The following is a 19,756-nucleotide window of genomic DNA, read 5'->3' as shown; positions in this document are numbered from 1 at the left end:
GAGCCAGCAAAGCAGCGTCTTCCACTTCTCTCTCCCGTGGATTCTCCGCCTCTCTATTAAAATCAGCCTTGTGCTCACACCAGGCCCATGCGTACAACCCAGGACAAGCTCCCCATCTCAGGGTCCCTCACTTAGTCTCCCCCGCACGGGTAACACTCATAGGTTCCCGGGGAAAGGGTGCGGACGCCCCCGGGGAGGAGGGGTCCTCAGCCCGCCACAGTGCGTGACAGCGAACCCAGCGCCCAAACACCCGAGCCTGCACCATCCACCACAGTTCACAGAGGGAAGCTGAAGGCCCAGAGAGGTCACACGACAGGCTCAGGGACACACTGCCTAATAAGCCAGAGTGCTGGATTTGAACTTAGGACCCCCATGCCTCCCAAACCTTGTCCAATTCACCATTCCCCACCTTTCCGTCAGACAGATGGACAAAGGGGCATAGACACGTGGACGTTTTGCTTCCCCTTTCTGCTAATGGGTGTGTGGTCACTCGGCACCCACTCCCCCTTTATTTCATGAGATTATCCACCTCCCTCTTGCAGAATATCCAATCCCCTTGGGCAGACAGTCCTGTTGGAAATACCCATCAAGCCTCCTGCCTTCCGGGGCACCTGGGTGACTCAGTCGAGTGAGCGTCTGACTTTTGGTTTCCGCTCAGGTCATGATCCCAGGGTTGTGAGATCGAGGCCCACGTCCAGCTCCACGCTGGGCGTGGACCCTGCTTAAGATCCTTTCTCTCTTTGCCTCAGTCCCTCCCCACCACTCGTGCTCTCTCTTTTTCTCTCTCTCAAAAAAACAAAAATAAAAAGTTTCCTGGCTTCAAAAGGGCAATTTCATGATCTACCAAGGACACAAGGGAGGGTGTCGCCGGGGTTCCTGTCACAGCAGCTGTGTAGATAGCAAAGTCCCTGCGGGCTCCCTGCTTCCTGCCCTTTGCTGGCCACCTTCTCGGTCCCGATTCTACCTCACGGGTTTCCAGTGTAGACCCCTTCTGTGGCTGCTGGCCTGCCGTGGCTTCTGCTGATGGCCACCAAATACCTGTGGCTGCTGTCTACCCTACTTTACCCACAGCCACATAAAGCAGTGGTGCTGAGAAGCTTGGACTTGCAGGAGCCCACCTCCCCAAGCCCCAGAGAAGTGCCGTCTTCTGCAGACAGCCCCCCGGCAGGGCAGGGCAGGGCAGGGGCTGGCCCAGAATGCAGGTCCCCACCTCCCCCAGGCACGCTCACCTTCAGTCCCCCCAACACAGTCCACAGCTGCTCACAGTGAGGGAGTCACTGTGGTTGGGGAACAAACATTTTCAGCCTCTGCTGCTTGAAATGCAAACATACACACATGAGAAGCAAAAATATGCTGACTCCCCGTGGGTACAAAGAAGAGCTGCTATTTCCCGTTGCCTGAAGCCCTCCCCCAGCCCTGCCGAAACCGTCCACCGTGGATTCGTGCTTTAGGCACGTAGGATTCATTCCAGTCTCCAGGAGCAAACACGAGAGCTGGTCTTCCTCTCCCCGACCCCATCCCACCAGCCCGGGATGGCTTCCACAAGCCCCACGGCGCTATGAGCGTGTGGTTCGTGCTAGTCACCCCCAGGTGGCTGGATGTGCCCCGGGGGACAAAGCCGGATACGATGTGGTGCTAGAGCCCCACTCACCCGGAGTCCCACGCACACAGACGAGCTCTGTGCGGGCACAGAAAGGACCCAGCATGAACTGCACACCGACTACACACTCGGCCCGATGCCGGCCCTTCGTGAGCACTGTCGCAGACAGCATCCGTCTCATGGGGACACAGGGTCTGTGTCCATCAGCGGAGCGCAGTGCCCAGTACTGGCGGGTTTTCGGTGTCCGGTTCTGGCCGGATTCAGGGCTCCTGGTACGCCCACACTCCACTCCCCCCTCCCCACTCCTGGAGCTCCCCACACCCCCACTGTCGAGGCGGGGCACTTCCACATGAAAGCAGGCCAGCTGTGAGGTCCTTCTCTCAAGCTAAAAATAGACACTGGCGGCTAAGTGGAAAGAAGCAGGAAGAGGGAGTCTGAGATTCAAAACAAATGCCTTAAATAAGGAATGATTTTCTTCTCACAACAAACTTAGAAGAAACTCAACCGCGGCATCAGTTGGCGGCATGTCTCCAGATGCTGGTGGACGTGGGCGCATGGGCTGCTTTTGCTTTTACCTGCCCTTAATCCAGGACTCTCTCCGCCTGGTTTGGGGAACCAGCCTCCCCTCACTGGGTTCCACTAGGGTGGGCTGACCCCGCCCCCAGATGACACGGGACCAGGCCTGGCCAGAGCATCAGCTCCCTCCGGCCACACTGACTGCTTCGGGTAAAGGGACACCGACCCGTCCAGACATCAGGAGCCCTCGCAGGGATCTGTGTGTGGCACCTATTGGGGAAAGGACCCCGTCCCTTCTAAGATCCTGGTGCTGAGGATCAGGTGTGTCTGGGATTCCCAGCTCATCATTCCAGCCCAACAGCAAAAATGTGCCTAAGACCGAAGCCAAGACATAGGAGAGCCTGGCTGAAAGATGGGAGGAGAGAGACTATGTCCCACGTCGCCAGTAGAGGCCCTGGATCAAGCCGTGCCTGAAGCCATGCTTACCCCAATCATCACAGTGACATAAGCCAATATGTGCCTCTCCTTGTCGGAGTGGTCTACGTAATCTGTAATCCACGGAGTCCTGGCTAACATAGCATGGGGTGTTAGGGTGCATATTAACGCGGTGGCTGGTTTGTCAATGGTAGACAACTAGAACAGAGAACACTAGAAATGGAAGGCCCCTCAAAGCCCACATGAGGATGGACAGCTGCTATGTGACACGGGCGCTGCCTCCCTGTCCCTCTGACACCAAGATCAACAGCACAGATCAATCAGACCATTCTTTCCCACTGAACTAACACGGCCCCCACGTCCTTCCCTTGACCTCCATGGAGTGAAGACCAACTGCTGGAATAGGTAGATGTGATAAACCCACTTCCAACCAGACTAACTCAGAGGAAGGTGAGGCGGCTTGTCCCAGCCTCCCCACTAACCCACGGGAGTACCCGAGACACTACAGTCCCTTGATTGTGCCTTCCCCCGTACCTGACAATTTCTCCTGGTATGGGCAGCCATATCTTTGGAGAAGCCATACGACTTGCCAAATTCCTGGATATCAGGGTATTCGTATAGGAGGGGAGGAGGGGGCATGGTCAGCACCTTTTTAAATTAAAGAACACAACCGCCAAAGTTTACTGACAAATCGATTCTAAGAATGTATATACAAAGGACTTTTGGTGGCTTCCCTGTGTCTCACTCTGTTTTCCCCAAACCCTCCAAAGAGCCAGGGCAGCAGGTGGGTAAAAACCCTCACCTGTATGGGGGCCCAGCCCCACCTCCCGCACCACCCTGACCCTGGGAGCTGCGTCATCTCTGAGCCGCAGGCAGCTCACCTGTGAGACGAGGACACCTGTGGCCCCGAGCTGCTCTGTGGGCTCGGAGGGATGACGATCAATGACATCACCAACGTCATCATCGGTCACCGAGTCGGCAATGGCTCAGTGCCCGAATTCATGCACGGACAGCACATCTCACTCGACCTTTACAGACAAGGCTCAGAGCAGCTCAGGAAATCTCCTGAGTCCCAGTCCTGTCTTGTTCTGGGACCTGCATCTTCCCTGTGATGTACGGGAGCGGGAGCCCGAGGCCGTGCTGTGAGCCCCACTTCCACTCCCCGGGGCCACCGGCGATGCCTGCTGCCTGAGCCAGCACTACTAACACAGGGCCACCGCCGGCCAGCACACGCGGGCCCCACTGCGCTCCGCTCAGGCCCCCGTGTTGCTAAGCTCCTTCCATTCCCCAGAGAAGCCCTGCAACCCTGTGCATGTTCCTCTGGCTCTGGATGGTAATGGAACCAAAGAACCGAGAGGCGACCCAGCCCCGTGGAACCCAGTGGTGGCCGGCTCTCCAGGGGCCACAGACAGCGTGCTGTTCTCCGGTCCCCGAGCTCTGGGGCCCCGGGATCCTGGCTGTGCACAAGTCTCCTGTGGTTGCCGTGGCGAAGTACACACACTGCATGGTTTAAACAACACGCATGCATCCTCTCGTGGGGATGGAGGTCTGAGCCCAAGATCAGTCTCCCTGGGCTGCAGTCAAGGTGTTCACATGGCTGAAGGTTCCAGCATCCCTTGTGTTTGTCAGTATCTAGAGAACAGCTGCATCCCATGGCTTCCAGCACCTTCCACTGTCACAGCGGCAGCAGGGTATCTTCCTGTCTCCTTACCTCCTTCCATCCCTCCCTCCCTCCCCCCACCTTCACGCCCCACCCCCTGCTTCCAGAGGCACATCCCCTGCTCTAACCCTCCTGCCTCCCTCCTACAAGCCTGCCGTGACTATACTGGGCTCACTGGACAACCCAGGACAGTTGCCCATGTTCACGTTCTCCATGTAATCTCACCTTTGTGGGCCCCCTTGCTGTGTGAGATGACACACTCGCTTGGGGCTGTGGTCCCTGGAGTGTTAGATTCTGCACAATCTTCAAAAGAGAGAGGGAATCCGGTGTCTCTCTCCCTCTGTGTTTTATCAGTTCCAGAGGCCTGAGGCCCAGGAGACTGGCTTTCCAAGAAGTGAGGCCCCTTTCTCTCCCCTTTCCCACAACAACCTATGGGCTTTAAGAGGGAGTCATTTTCCACGCATTAGCTGAGCTTTCAAGGGGTTCGCTCTATTTTTGAGACAAAAGCCTCCGTACATCAACAGGCCCAGTTGGGCCATTTTTCTTCTGGACAGGGGAGGATGCCTGGCTCTCAAGGGAAATGGAGAGCATCGGTGATTGGAACAAAAGGCCCATTTAGCCCCGTGCCCACCTCCCAGCTCCCGGCAGGACTCCACTCTCTGGCCTGTCTCCCCACCAGGCAGGGGCTCCAACCCTCCCCTCATAAGTCACAGACCTGGAAGGATCCAGCTCATCCTGAGTGCTGGGCTGAGGGTGGGGGTGAGGCCCAGGGACAGCAGGGGTGCTCCAGGGACCCCCGTTTTGCTCTAAGAGAGCTGGGAACACTGGGGATCATTACCCCTCCCCATTTGCCCCCTCTTGTGTGCCGAGTGGGCAGGGAGCCTCAGAACACGGAAGAGCCCTGGGAGGCCTGTCCCAGGCTCAGGGGAGCACCTGCGGAGAGCCCACCCCATGGAATCGGAAGGGTAGTGGGCACACGTGGCCCCTTTGTACTGCCAGTGCTGACCACAGCCTCCCACACTGTCCTGGCTCCCGGGGGAACTCCTGGGTGTCTCCCCAGGCTGGTGTACGTAGTGTGCCCCAACCTGGGCCTTCACGCTCCCCCAGGTCTGCCGCCTCCCCAGGGCCCCCTGTCTCAGGCAATGGCACCCCATTCACCCACGGCTCATACCGGAAGGCTAGGGGCACCACCTAATCCCAAACTGTCTTCGGACCCTGTCCCTGCCCCCTATCATGATATCCCCGCACACCCAGGTTCAGACGCAGTATCTCTCACCCGGATGTCACTCCACAGGTGTCAGGGCCACGCAGCCAACAAAGGATGGGTTACTTCCAGATCATGGGGCCAGGCGCACACCCCACAGTGCATCCAGGGAGAGATGCGCGAGGGGCAGATGCAGTCCTTTCCGGGTCCAGTTGTGTGCCAGGCATTGTGCCCTGGATGTCACATGCCCTGGTCCTGGCTCAGTGGGGCAGGGGCACTTCCGCCCCCCTTCAACACTCTAGAACACCGACACTTCATCTCTGCCGTGGGGCCAGGGGCTGGGCTGTGTCCCGCACCACACCATCTAACCTCCAACCCAGCCGCATCACGGGGCAATGTTATAATCCCAGTTCACACCCAGTGAGGCGGGCCGCAGAGGGGGACCCTGGGTCCCCCCACTCTGTGCCCGGGCCCCTTCCTCCTGACACATTCTTTGACGTGGGTGGGCCCAGGGAACAGGGAGCTAACTCCTTGCTGCTTAGGACACTAGACAGATGAACAGACCCCGGGTGTGGGCATCTGAGCTCCACGGCATACAGCCCGCAGTGACACGGACACAGGGCTGCTGCTCTCCAACCCGGGCCGATCAGCCAGAGATCACCCACCCAGGCGCTCTGTGAGCACAGAAGAGGCTTTGCAGGGGCCACGTCCACAGGACCTGGGCTAACCTCACCTCCCTCCTGAGCACCAACCACCACTGCCCCCTGCCAGGGCCCCAAATGACAAAACAGGCAGGGGTGGGCCAAGTGGTCCGCTGCTGGACCGGGGTGGAGCTTCCACATCAGGAGGGGCTTCTACACCACGGAGGGGTGGGACTTCCACGGCAGGGAGGAGTGGGGCCTCCACACCAGGGGGCGGGGCCAACACACCAGGGATGGAGCCACCAGCCCAGGGAGGGTGGGGCCTCCACACCAGGGGGCGGGGCCTCCACGCTATGGAGGGGTGGGACTTCCATACCAGGGAGGGGTGGGGCTCCACGGCAGGGGGCGGGGCCACCACAGCAGGGGGCGGCGCTTCCACAGGAGTTGCACCCCAGAGCTGCAGAGGCGGTTTATAGGCTAGCAGGCAAACTGAGTGGAGGGCGGAGACAGAGACAGAGGGGGAGACAGAGGGACACCAAGAGAGTTCCTGGAGCTAAATTTGAGATCAGAGCAAGAAAGGCTGACCTATGCAAGTAAACCAGAAAAGACACCCAGCTGCAAAGAGCAGAACACAGTGTGACTTTTGTCCTTTCACACACTGTGATTGGCCGGGGGACCAGATAAGACACAGGTGTGGAACAATGCCGGAGCCTGGGCCTCACCTTGGCCACAGGACGCAGGTGCCCAGGTGGGACACGAGGGCCAGAGGCAGCGCTGCCCTGTCTTCCTAGTGAGAGCTCTGAGTTCAGAGAGCTTGGCAGCACCAGGATTTGACCCGGCTCCCACGCCTGCACCCTCTCCCTTAGGTTTCCCTTCCACTGGAGGGGGCAGCCTTGTTGGCCCCCAGGACAGGCTGCTCACGGGCTGCGCAGGGCAGCAGAAGGTGGAAAGGGTCGCCTGGGCCTGGGGGCAAATCCTGACTTGGCGACCCACCGCTGGGTGGTGTGGGAGGCCACCGTACTCGTCTGGTCCTCGCTTCCCTTCCCCTGCGTGATGCACAAAGCTTTACCTGGCAGAGCTGTTGCAAGAATTCAAGAGAACGCACGAGAAGCTCCTTATACCACAGCTGACCTGTGAAGGGCCTTCGGAAACTCGGGCATTCTTTATCACTATGGGTACTGCCTCTGCTGAGTGGATTTCTGCCTCTCAGAGACACTTGGAGCTTCTTGAAGGCAAGATTTTGTTTTGATTCATCTCTCCACCCTGAGTGCGTGGCACATCGCGGCTCCTCAAAGCATCTCAGGTGAGTGAGCAGAATGAGCCCATGGACGTATTAATGGACATCTTGTCCCAACCCAGTGCTTCTCAAACTAGAAGTTATGTGCCCCCCAGGATGGGGCGGGGGGCGAGGGCGGAAGGTGCTGGCCGGGCCAGGGGGTCCCGGGGCTTAAAATGGAAGCATTGTCCTGGGTCATCAGGTTGACAAAGACTTTCTGTCGAAAACCGTGTGTGTGTGTGTGTGTGTGTGTGTGTGTGTGTGTGTGGTGTGTGATTTTAGTATTCACACCAACACTGATGTATCATGGAGTAAAATGAACATTCATATGAATTTCTAATATAAAGCACGACACTTGAAAGCAATCCCATGGCCCAGCCAGCGCCCGCAGGCCATGCCTTCATGCCTTAGCCCCGTGGGCCGTGGTGTCTGTGGCCAAGTTAGAAATAAGCAGCTATTCAGAGCTAAGGTGGGGACTGCGGACAGCACGGAAGACCCACAGGGAAGGTTTGGGGGTTGTCAGGGCCCCCAGAGCCTGAGGTCAAGCCATGACGATAGTAGAGGGCCCTACCCATGGACAGCGAGGCCGGAGCTCTGATTTTACTGCAGGAGAGACAAAACTGTAAGGGGGTTCATTTTGTAAGACAGGTTACAAAGTGGTCTCTTACGAAGCTATAAGGTGCCGCTTGGTCTGTAATTGTTGCTAAATGGCCTCCTAATAGTATTCGCATCCTCCTGCAAAGTCTATCCATTATCCTAACAGAAGAGGGAGGCTCCCCCAGCAGGCGCCCCTGCAAATAAAGGCCTGATCTTCTCTCAGATCAGACTCACCCCAGGACAAACCCTCTCTGCTGGAGGCTGACTTGAGCCCCCTTTCTTTTCCTCCCACAAAACTCAGCAGGAGAGGTTCATTTCTCAGCGCTCTCCCAGACCCTGAAGGTTCTAGAAGGTTAGCGCTGTCTGTCCCGCTCGCCTCTGCAGCCCAGTGCCCAGCGAGGGCTCCAGTGCGTTAGGAGGTACGTAATCCGAATTTGTTTTCTGCAAGATTGGACGAGGGGTCCTCTCGCCCCAGCAGCAAGCACACAGCCCGCCACATCGTAGGGCTGGACCCACATCCGCTGCGTGGATGGGGCTGGTGTCGAGAGGCAGCCTGGGGACCCGGCTGAGGCACGGGGTGAACGAAGCGGAGCTGGGGTTCCGCTCACGTGCGCCTCCTTCCCCAGCTGCCACTCTCCCGCTGGGAGGAGAGCAGAGGAGTCCAGAGCGTCCGAGCTGGAAAGGGCTTTGGAGAATCTCCAGTTCAACCTCCTCATCTTATAGATGGCGAAACTGAGGCCTGGAGCAGAAATAGGATCTGCCCAGAGTCTCACGGCTCCACCACGATCAGACCAGGCCCAGTCCAGCCACAGTCCGTGAAGGAGCTGCCAACTGCCAGCCTCCAGCAAAGCGGGCCAGACTGTGCTTGCATTGACCTGGGGGATCCCCTCTGCTCCCCAGAACTTCACTGAGGGGTACCTGGGGGCTCAGGGTAAGACACAGGATGCCCCCACATCCAGCGCACCCAGGCACAGAGAGACACTCAATATATTTATTGCATCGGTGAATGGCGAACGCTTTGCTACCTACCCGCTGGATGAGCTTGGACCAATGTCCAGCTTCCCCGAGCCTGTTTTCTCATCTGGGTGGTGCAGGTGAGGATGTCAACGCCCCAGTCGTGCCCCACCTCCCCACGAATAAATGAATATGATTGACATCTGCTTCTGACCCAGGGCCAGGCACACTGTGACCGATACCACGGGGTTGGTTGAAGAATCAAGAAACCAGGAATGAATGAATCAGGCAGTGCAGTGAGGAAAGGAAAACTTTGCTTCGTGGGAAGTAGAAATCTCTTCGTCTGAAGGGCAGCAGCCCATCCCCAGCCCCAGCCCAGCCCATGGCATCTGTATTTCCTGAGTCCTGGCTGAGCGCTCGGGGCTGTGCCCAGTTAAGACCCGGAGGTGAGGGGCACCTGGGTGGCACAGCAGTTAAGCGTCTGCCTTCGGCTCAGGGCATGATCCCGGCGTTATGGGATCGAGCCCCACATCAGGCTCCTCTGCTATGAGCCTGCTTCTTCCTCTCCCACTCCCCCTGCTTGTGTTCCCTCTCTCGCTGGCTGTCTCTATCTCTGTTGAATAAATAAATAAAATCTTAAAAAAAAAAAAAAGACCTGGAGGTGAATACAATCCAGTCTCCACCAAGTGGTCTGCCCAGGCTGCCCCTGTTCCCTACAACGCTCCTTCAGAAGTTCCCAGACCAGCCCGTGGCCCCCAATTCTTCCCTCTACCTCCCCCAGCCACCGCGGCTTCCCTGTTCCCCACGTGGGACTTCTCTGTTCCTCAGTGCATTCAAATCCACATCACATGGAGCCCCTCGCCTGCAGGGCAGCTCCGGGGGCCCAGCGCCACTGTGTCCCCGGCCACCATCTAAGTAGCTGCCAGGTATCTACTCATGCAATCCTCGCTCGGCTGTTAGACCCCACGTGACAGCTTGGGGACGCAGAAGGGACAGTGGACGGAAGCGCCCATAGTTGCCCTGCTGGTGAGCGGTGCAGTCTGCTGCCCGGAGCTCGGCCCCTGCTGGCCGTCTCCCACCCTGCAGTCACCCGGAGCCTCCAGTGGGCCATGCCCTTCCAGACAGCGAGATCTGTCCCCAGCCCCACTCGACACCAGTCCCACCTCCTCAGAGAAGCTGGCACTTCCTTCTCTAGACTCCGAGACTCGGGCCATGTTGTTCCCCAGACGAATGACTAACTTGTTCTCTCAACACAAGGAGGTGTGGGGAGAAGGCAGTGCCCCTCCTGACACCTGTCACAGACACCTGACAGTGCCCTCATTTCCCGAGCCAGGTCTTGTTCCCTGACAGACACAGCTGACAGCTACCACCCCGTGTGAGTATGAATCACCCCAGAACCAGTTCATAGCCCCATAGTCTCAGGTGGGTGGTTAAGGAGAGGGCCTCCTGCATTTCTTTCTAAGGATAACAGTCCTAGGAACACTGGGGGGGGAGGGGCTTGCTTAAGCCAGGCCCTGTTCTGAGCACTTGACAAGCAGCACCTCATTTAATCCCATCAACCCAACAGTGTAGACGCTACTATTGCCCCCGTTCCACCGAGGAAAAATGGGGAATCGGGAGGTTCAGAACTTGGGCAAGGTCACGGAGCTGGTGGGCTATGGAGCTGGACCCACACCCAGGCCCAGCCCCGACACTCCAGCACGAGAAAGAGAGGAGTCAGTCTCCAGGCTGCCTTCCCGCCCAGCTCACACGTGCCCTGACTTCCTTCCGGATCCCAGCATTCCCAGTCTGCCCTGCTCGGAACCCCCACACTGCCCAGCTCACGCAACCCAGAGGAAGGCACCTGCGCTCACTGCTGTCCCTGCCTGCCTCCAAGACAGACGCCCATCCCGTGGGCTAGTGCCTGCCTCAGTGGGCCTATCAGCACTTTCAACCCCACCAGAGGGAGGGTCAGCTCAGTCCTGAGGTGTGTGGGGTGAGGGGCTGCTGTGTGAGAGGTCAGAGACAGGACAGAGGCCGGAGCCGTCTGTATGTGGACCCTGCCTGCATCCGTGATCTGGCTTCCCTATCTGGGGTCCAGCAGGAAGCAAGGTCCACGCTCTAGAAGGAGGAGGGCCCGTGGGCTTCCCTTGGGGGCCACAGGGAGGGGGCTGGGGAGGCTAATTCCATCCAGAGGGGATGTGGGTGGGCAGGGAAATGCACTGGGAAGGGGAGAAGGGGGGCTGGCCTCCCCACAGTCCACCCTCCAAACGGATGCTGCGTGAGTTCCTGCGGCTGCCATAACACGTTACCACAACCGAGTGGCTTAAAACAACAGAAATGGATTCCCTCATGGTCTGGAGGCCAGAAGGATCAAACCAAGATGCCGGCCGGCTGTGCTCCTGTCCAGAGGCTCTGAGGGGGAACGCCTTCCTGGCCTTTTCCAGCTTCTAGAGGCATCCCTCCTCTGTCCCCAGCCTCTGCCTCTGCCCTCACACCTGACTCTGACCTCCTGCCTCCCTGTGATGCGGATGCTGTGATGACAGGGGCACAACTGGAGAATCCAGGACAACCGCTCGACATCCTTAACCGCATTTGTCAAGTCTCTTTTGCCATGTAAGGTGGCAGTCCCCGGTTCCAGGACTGGGAAGAGGACACCTTTGGGACGTACTGTGCAGCCCCCGCCCCCCGCAGTGACAATTACGAGCAGTCAGATAGCTCCTCAATCGCTGCCCCATTCACGGATGAGACGCCTGGACTCAGAGAAGTGAGGGGAACTCAGGGAGGTGTACCCCCCTTACTGGGGGACATGGCACAGCTGGACTGAGTTTGAAGACACACCAGCCCAGGCACCATCCCCCAGGTCTGTCTGCAAACGCAAGGTGACCACAGCAACCCTAGGAAGGAGCCCTGGGCTCCTCACACACAGGCCCTCAGCAGGTGGTTGGGGGGTGGCTCTCACAGGTGCAGGGGAACTCTAGGGGTCACTCATTCAGCAGGACCTGCTGCTGTTTACCATGCTCACGCATTCACTCATTCCATTCTTTCAATGTTGGCTGAGCCCCGGGGCTGCCACAGGCCCCCACCAGACGTGGCCTTCACCCCATTGATATTTCCAGGCAAACAAGCAAGTTCTCGGGTAAGCTCTCACGGGCTTCGCTGAGCCAGGTGGTCCCGTCTGTGTTAGAGATGCCGCTGTCACCCGGCCTGCCTCCCTGTCCCTGTACTGCCCACAGAGGAGGCTCTGCTGGCCACCCCCACCCTAAGGGCTCCACGCATCTCCCGGGTGCCCACATAGATGTCACCTGGGGCCTGCCCCAAAGGCCCTAGCCCCTTCGCTGCGCCCCCACCCATAACATGCATCATCTCACTAACCTTCCTGTCCACCCCCTCTACAGGCCAGGAAACAGAGGCTCAGAGGAGCCACGTCCCTGGCTGTTGTCACCACCACCCCGCCCGGCCTCCATGTGAAGGACTCCCTGACCTCATGGCCTCAGAAACCCCGTTCCACACCTTCCCTCATTGCTCCCGAACTTCTCACTTCCTAAGGCCGGCACAGCCTGCGGGGCCGGCCCTGACACCTTCCCGGGTCCCTGAGGACCCTCCTGGCTGGTGACAGAGAATGTCATGGGCTCTGTGGCACTCTGACCTTTGGTCAAAAGTCAGTGCCATGGGCCAGGCTCACGCTGAGCAGCACAGGCTGCGGGTTCCGATCCCCGATGTCACGATTCTCTGTGCCAGACGGGGTCACCTTCCCTTTCCCGCGAGGCACCTGATCCGTCCAAGTAAGTCCCTTCCCGTGACACTGAGCTGCTCCCCCAGAGGCAGCCAAGCCCACAAGGCCTCTCTGCCCTTGTGCTGGGGTCCTAGGTGGCCGGGAAGCAAGCTCGGGTTTGCAAATGGGTCTTCTCTCAGAACCTGGCTGGCGGTGGCCGCCCAGGGACAGCAAGGGTCCCGATTCCACAGCAGGCAAAGAGCAGCCAGGAGACACGCTCAGACCAAGAACACAGAAAGTACACCTCAGATGAAAACTTGAAGCCAGATCAAGACCAAACAGAAGAGCTGCCGAAGATGACGGCCGCCCCCGACCACCTTCCGAGGACCCAAACCCAGCAGAGGTTCTTCCTCTGTCCCTAGCACCCCCCTGGGGGCGCCCACCCTGGTTGCTGTGCCCTGGCCGCTGGCCGCAGGGCCGGGAGAAGATGGACGCTGCCGCGCAAGCACACAGCCTTCCGGCGCCGGCCCAGCAGGCCACTGAAACACGGTCACCAGGACGGACCACGGCGGAGCCGGAAAGGCAGTCACGGGACACACCAGGGCCAGGGCCCGGTGCCGGAGCCCGGCTGTGCGGAGGGGCAGCTGCCCTGGCGTGCCACTTACCTTTCTCTTGTTCGTCGGGCAGATGTAGAAGTTGTCGATGACCGTGGTGACCCCGGGCTGGAGGGTGAGCTTGGTGTAGGACGTCCCGAAGTCCGAGGACCTGGGGGGACAGGACGACAGGTGTCAGCAAGGTGTCCCTCCAGGTGCAGATGTGTCCAGCCCACACGACAGCTGGCACGGGCCTCACACCAGTGTGCGCACAGCAGCCCCAGACCACCTCTCCCGGGAGAGCACGCCCCAGGCAACAGGGAGGAGACGGGGCCCCTGAGTCTCCAAGCGCTCGCTCAGGTCCAGAGCGGGGTGTGGAGTCAGTGAATGCCAGCCAGTCTTCCCACCGGGTCACCCCCTCCTCGGCCTTCCACCGTGTTCTGCCCCATCCCTAAGTGTGTCTTCACCTGCGTGCTACACGTGTGTCTGTTTGGGAAGAGCCCCTCGTGTGCCAGGCACTTCTCCGTCCTTCCATCTTCTCGACTCCTCGAGAACCCTTAAAGACGAGATCACTATGTCTCCTTTGCAGAGGCCCCAAGGACGACAGGGAGGCTCAGAGCAGGTAGGTTCCTGCCTGGGACCACTCCGCCAACCAGCGGCTGACTCAGGAGGCGCGAGCTGGCCCGTGCCACTCACAGCTGACACCCTGTTCGCTCTGGAGAACGGTGCTCACCGTGCTGAGGCCTCACAGTGGCCTGTCTGCTTCTCCATTTCCCTCCCTGGACCCTGAGCAGCTCTGGGGAGCCGCACCCTCCCCCTCGACCACACGGGGCTGGAGGACACCAGGGGACGGCAGGAGGACCGAGCTCCGGGTGCTGCCGGAAACCAGGCCCCAGCCCTGGGTCTGCCGAGGAGCCCCTTGAGCGCCAGCTCCATGTCGGGGGCTGGCCCCTCCTCACCCATGGGCCCACTCTCCCGGCTGTAGCATGAGGGGTGCAGGACGGGATCTCGGGCTCTAAACCCCCAGCCCGCCACAGCGAGAGAGGGAGAGGTCATCAGGGCGATTTCACATCTGTGGTTTGCAAGCAACTGATACAGCGGGACATGGAATTAATTCCACGTTGAAGCTTAAAAACTCTGTGACCCTGAAATCAATGCTCCTTATTGTCACCCCATTAACAGGGCTGTGACTGCAGAGCCAGGCTGGCTGCGAGCCCGAGGGCGGGACTCCAGGATGTTGGGTGTCAGGGCTGTCCCTGAGCGTCCCCATCTTCTGACGGTCAGGAGAGTCAACCCACTGAGGGCACAGGGCCAGCAGCGGGAACCCCTCGGGCCTGGGCCTCCCTGTGACCACCTTCTGTGTCGTCACAGCCGAGAGCTGCCTGCAGGAGCCAAGCCCCAGGGCCGTGGGTGGGAGTTCCAGCTCACACGGGGTGGGGGCAGTCAGCTGGAACCCTGTCCTCAGGCGCCAGCAGCACCTTCCCCCTCTGGGGGCTGGGCGAGGCAGGTGTTTCTCGGCTGGCCCGGTGTTGTCGGGGCCTGGGCGCCAGCCTGGGGCTGCGCGGGATGCATGCCTACCCCACTGGCACGTGTCCATTGCCTTTGACAACACACCTTTACTGCTTTCCGCACACATACACTTCTTCCCCAAATCTTCAAGAGAAACTGAAGCTCCGAGAAGAGGGGCTGTGTTCATTGTCTTGGGCGCCCGGTGGACAGGTCCACCTGTCCAACTGTCCCCGGAGGCCAGGTCCCTCACCAGCCTCAGAGCCATAAGACCCTTCCCAGACCAGGACAGAGAGTCATCCCTGCCCCCTGACTCCCAGGGGGGTCAGGTGGGGGCCAGCTCCCTCCCCGAGGTGGGTCCTTGACTGCCCTTGGCCTCCCCAGGGAGGCCCTGCTCCAGCGAACCAAGAAGGCTGTCCTGGAGGGATGATGAGGGATGCACTTAGTCTCCAAACCTTAGAGAATTGATTTGCTTTGGGAAGGAGGGAGCCAGACGCCCATTAGCAGAGGAGTGATGCAGAGACCAAGGGAATTCGAGTCTCCTAGGAAACCAATGGCTGTGTTTCCGAGCTTGATGTATGGAAGGTCCTCTGAGCCTCTTGGCCCCTCTGCTGTCCCTACCTCCACCAGCAAGCTGAGTCTAAGACCTGCCCGTGGATTCTGTCTCCCAGATACTTTACCATCCAGCCGTTCCTTCTATCCCTGACACCTACCTGCCTCAGCCTGGGTGCTGCCCCAGGATCCGGCCTCCCTTCCCCCCCATCCCCCCTCCCGGTCATAGGGGCCTGCTCACAGCTGCTCACTCCAGGGCTCCTGCTAGTGTGGGCCTGCAGGTGGAGCAGGTCTGGGTGGGGGGGCGAAAGCGATAAAATATAACAGCATCAGGTGTGATCAGGGCTGGGCTGGAGGGGTCGGTGGGACTGCGTCTCAGAGAGGCAGGTAAGGCCCCTCGGACACAGTGATGTTTCGGCAGAGACAGTAAGGAAGAGAGTATGTGCCTAGCTGGGGGAAAGGCATTTGTACCTGGCTAAGTAATGTCCCCCCAAAATTTGTGTCCATCCAGAATCTGTGAATGTGACCTTATTTGCAAACAGGGGCTTTGCGGATGTAATTTAAGTTATGAGGAGGTCATACTGGAGTAGGGCAGGCCCTGATCCAATGACTGGTGTCATAAGAGGAGGGGAATTTGGACCCAGGGACACAAAGACAGACAGGGAGAGTGCCACGTGAAGGTGCAGGCAGACAAGGGATGCCAAGGATGGCCGGCCACAGCCAGAGGCTGGGAGACAGGCCCAGGACAGACTCTCCCCAAGAGCCTCCAGAAGAAACCAACCCTGCCAACACCTTCACCCTGGACTTCCAGCCTCCAGACTACGGACAATAAATTTACATCGTTTCAGGCTAGCCAGTGTGTGGTACTTTGTCACAGTGACCCTAGGAAACTAACACAACCTTCCAGGTGGAAGGAACAGCAGGTGTGAAGGCCCTGAGGACAGGCTAGCTCTCCCTCCTCCTCCTGGGACAGGGAAGGAGAGATCTGTCTGAACCAGTCTGTCACTGCTACCAGCTACTGAGGCATCAGGAACTCCTCACCCTGCAGGACGATGCAAATCCAATTCCCCAATTAGCCATAAGCCCCAAATTCCAGGCCTCTTGCTGGAGGCTGGGGCCCTCAGTTCACTCACTCATTCACTCACTCCTTCGTCCAATATTTGTTTAGCCCCTTCAAGTTTCCAGCTCCATGCTCCAAGTGGGAATTCAAATGTCTTCCCTGGGTCAAGTTTGTTCATGGCACGTGTGTTTATGGGATACCCACTGTGTGCCGGTCACTTCCTCCTGTCTGTCCTGCCCCAGGGGGACGACAGGCTGGCTGGTGAGACATAGAGAGAGCAGACCCGTGGTTCAGGTAAGCAGTGATGCTGATGAACATGTCCAGAGAAACTTGGGAGACTCTCAGGGGGACGTCGACTCAGGGCCACCCTCAACTCCCCTGCCCCCAGCTGTCCCCACTGCCCATCTAACCATCGACCCCACCCTGCCAACTCTTCCTGCAGGATCGTTCGTGTTCGGTGCCAGCATGCCCCCCTCGCCATCCCTGTCCATCTCCCAGCCGTCCACAACGAGGAGGGGGAGGCTGGGAGAGGCCGGCGGGCTTCGCCGAGGACTGGTGGGCACATCACCCCAAACTGAGTGGCTTAACACAGGACAGATCCATTATCTTGCCGTTTGGGAGGTTGAAAGTTCAAAATAGGTCTTATGGCTCAAATCGAGGCATCTGCCCCACCTGGGAGCTCTAGGGAAGCCCCTATCTTCACCTTCCTGGCTTCTAGAGGGGCCCACTCTCCTTGGCTGGCGGCCCCTCTTCCAGCTTCAAAGGGCACCCCCCACCTCCCATCCACTGTCACGCCCCCTTCCTCTGGAGTCAGCCCCCTCCCTTCACTGTGCACCCAGGAAGAGTTTGGGGCGTGGCTGGGACTCAGGGGCACAGGCTTCAGGGCAAAGTTTCTTCAGACTGTGGGAAACGGGACGAGAGCACAGGGGAGACTGAGGTGCTGAGCGTGACCCTAGTGATGGGTATCCGTCCCCGTCCATGTCCCTCTGATCGCTCCCCACGCTGGCTGAATGTCCGCCAGCTGCCAGCTTCATGCCAGGTGCCTGGATGCAGCAGTTGGGCTCCTGACACTCCGCGTGCAAGAATGCCGACCGCCAAGGCCAACAGTCAATGGCCTGACTGGCTCGCCTCGCGATGGGCTGGCCTGGCTCCCGCCGGATCCCCACCTCTCTGACTGCGGGGCCCCGGCCTGTCTCTTGGTGGACCCCCAGTGCAGGCGGGGGACAAGAATGGAATTTATCACCGTGACTAAGTCCAGGAAATACAGGCTGACTGGCTTCAGCGCCCAGCTGGTCAGCAAGGGCTGGTCACCTCCCACCAACTCTGAACTTGACGCTGCCTCTTCCTGAAGTCTGTAGTGAGGACGGTGGTCACCAGGATCATGCAAGAAACCACAGGCCAGGCACACAGTTAGTGCTCAATAAATGCTTACCGGGTTCCTATGGAGGTGCTATGCTATCAGACTGGCAGGCTGTGTGACCTCAGGTGAGCTGGTTTCCCTCTCTGGGCAACAACAGTGTCCCATCAAAAATGTGGGGATTGGATGCGATCGTGGCTGGGCACTGGCAACAGCAGCCTCAGTGACTCTACCCCCGCATGCCCCTCCCGAGCTGCGCCAGCGACCCCTGAGCCCCTCCAAGCTGGCCCTCCCCCGGGGTGACCTTCCCCAGCGCGCTCTGCACCCCTACCACCTCCAAGTTCTCCTTAAGGGCATCTGGGAGCACAGAGAGTGATTATTTCAATCTGCATTTATTCAAATTAAAAATAAAAAACCAGGCTCTAAAACTGGGCACACAGAAACAGGAAAGGCAAGCTCAGTTGGAAAGTCGCTCTTTGCAAATCGGCTGCTTAATTGCTGAGTGTTTGTACATATTCGATTTTTTAAAAATGATTTAATTGAGCCATTTTCATGCTCTGTAATTATTTCATTGGCAGGGCCATATGTTCCGCTCCTGCCCCTCCCCGTCGTGCAGATGAACCCCTACCTTCCACCCATCTCCCCCTACTCTGCTGGCTTGGAAAACCACCGCAGGTGTGAAAGGGGGAGCCCACCTGTGTGGCTGGTGCTCCCACAGGTGCACGGCCCCGGGGGAGGCCCGGACTCTGTGACATGCGCTTTATCCGTAAAAGGGGCTGATGACACTGATGTCACACACCTGCGTGGGATAAGAGAGTGTGAGGAAAGAGAGCACGAGGTAGGCTCGCGGCCATGGCAGGGGCAGTCCCTGCCTCTCTGTCACCTGGTGGAAGCTGTCACAGCCACCCCACATGGAGCCTGCTCTGGTGGAAGGTGCAGGTATGCGTGGACACGGCTGCGTGCTCCGAGAGCATGAGGCTGGACGGCAAGTGTGTGCGAGCACAGCCCACGTGCCCGCCGGTCGCCGTCTTGAGAACGGAGGGATCCTGCCGTCCCTCCAGAGTCCCACCCCGCGGCATATGCCATGAACTGTGTCGTTCAGTGTTCAAGGTTGGGGGCTCCAGGGGTGCCAACCCAGAGCATCTCCCTAATACCAGAGCGCGTCCAGGTGGCAGGCCCCAATCTCCCTGGAAATGCCGGCCGCACAAGGAGGGAAAGGCCGCTGACGCTGGCTGGCTTAAGCTGCCCTGGGGTGCTGCGCGACCCCAGCGGCGGAAGCTCTGTCCGGTCAGCCGCTCCCGGACTCCCTGTACGTCAGCTCCCCCAGTAAACCCATGTCTCGATCGCTGCCTCCGGGTCCTTCTCCAGCCTCACCAGGCCACCACGCGCCCCGGGCTGAGAGTCTGCGGGGCGCGGCTGCCCAGACGCTGAGGACGCTGACGGTTAGCCGGGCATGTCGAGGAGACCCCCGTAGCCAGTCCAGAGGGTCCGAATGACCACCTGCACTTGACCCATGGGGAAACTGAGGCCTGGCCAGGAAAGGGACTTGTCCAGAGTTGTACGGGGACCCAGGCACCCACTGTGGGCTCCCCCACCAGACAAGGTGACACACGAGAGGCACAGACCAGCTGACGTGGGTCTGAGCTTTGGCGGGATTCCAGCCGCGCACGGCATCTGGCTGTGCGCTGAGAAGGAACAGACACGGAGCCGCCGTTCTGGTCCTCGGGCACTGACCGCTCGTGGGACCCACTGACGGTAGGCTCTGATGCCCTTCCCGGGTCTGTTCATGCACGGACTCGGGATCAGCGGAAGAGAACTGGAGCAGCGTGGGGCGCTCCTCAGGCTGCTCAAGTCATTCAAGAAAATTCCAGAATGTGGCTTGAGATTTTGAATGTGAAGGGGGAGCACAGCATTGTGGGGCGGAGGTCACCCCATTCCGCTGCAGCCGCTGGGTGGGCTCTGGAGAGTGGGCCCCTCAGACGTGAAAGGCCCCGGGGGAGGGGGCGGTTAGTGAAACAACATGCTCACCACGCGCTGGACGCCACGCTCAGGAAAGACGCCGGACTCACTGACACAGGAAGACCACATTCAAACACGAGCCTGCCTTCCCA

At 59.2% G+C, this 19,756-nt stretch overlaps 1 protein-coding gene across 1 annotated transcript in view; it reads right to left on the bottom strand.

The window, feature by feature from the left end:
* Positions 1 to 19,756, bottom strand: part of SORCS2 (sortilin related VPS10 domain containing receptor 2) — a 458,467-nt gene that overhangs the window by 165,104 nt on the left and 273,607 nt on the right. The window contains exon 3 of the mRNA XM_040625236.1: positions 13,243 to 13,342. Coding sequence (XP_040481170.1) covers positions 13,243 to 13,342 — 100 coding nt within the window. The remainder of the gene's footprint in view (positions 1 to 13,242; positions 13,343 to 19,756) is intronic.

Source organism: Ursus maritimus, unplaced genomic scaffold (assembly GCF_017311325.1).
Source record: "Ursus maritimus isolate PB19 unplaced genomic scaffold, ASM1731132v1 scaffold_8, whole genome shotgun sequence".
NCBI classification, from domain to species: Eukaryota; Metazoa; Chordata; class Mammalia; order Carnivora; family Ursidae; genus Ursus; species Ursus maritimus.
Note: the sequence above shows the minus strand (reverse complement) of the source record. Positions and strands in the feature narration are given on the sequence as shown.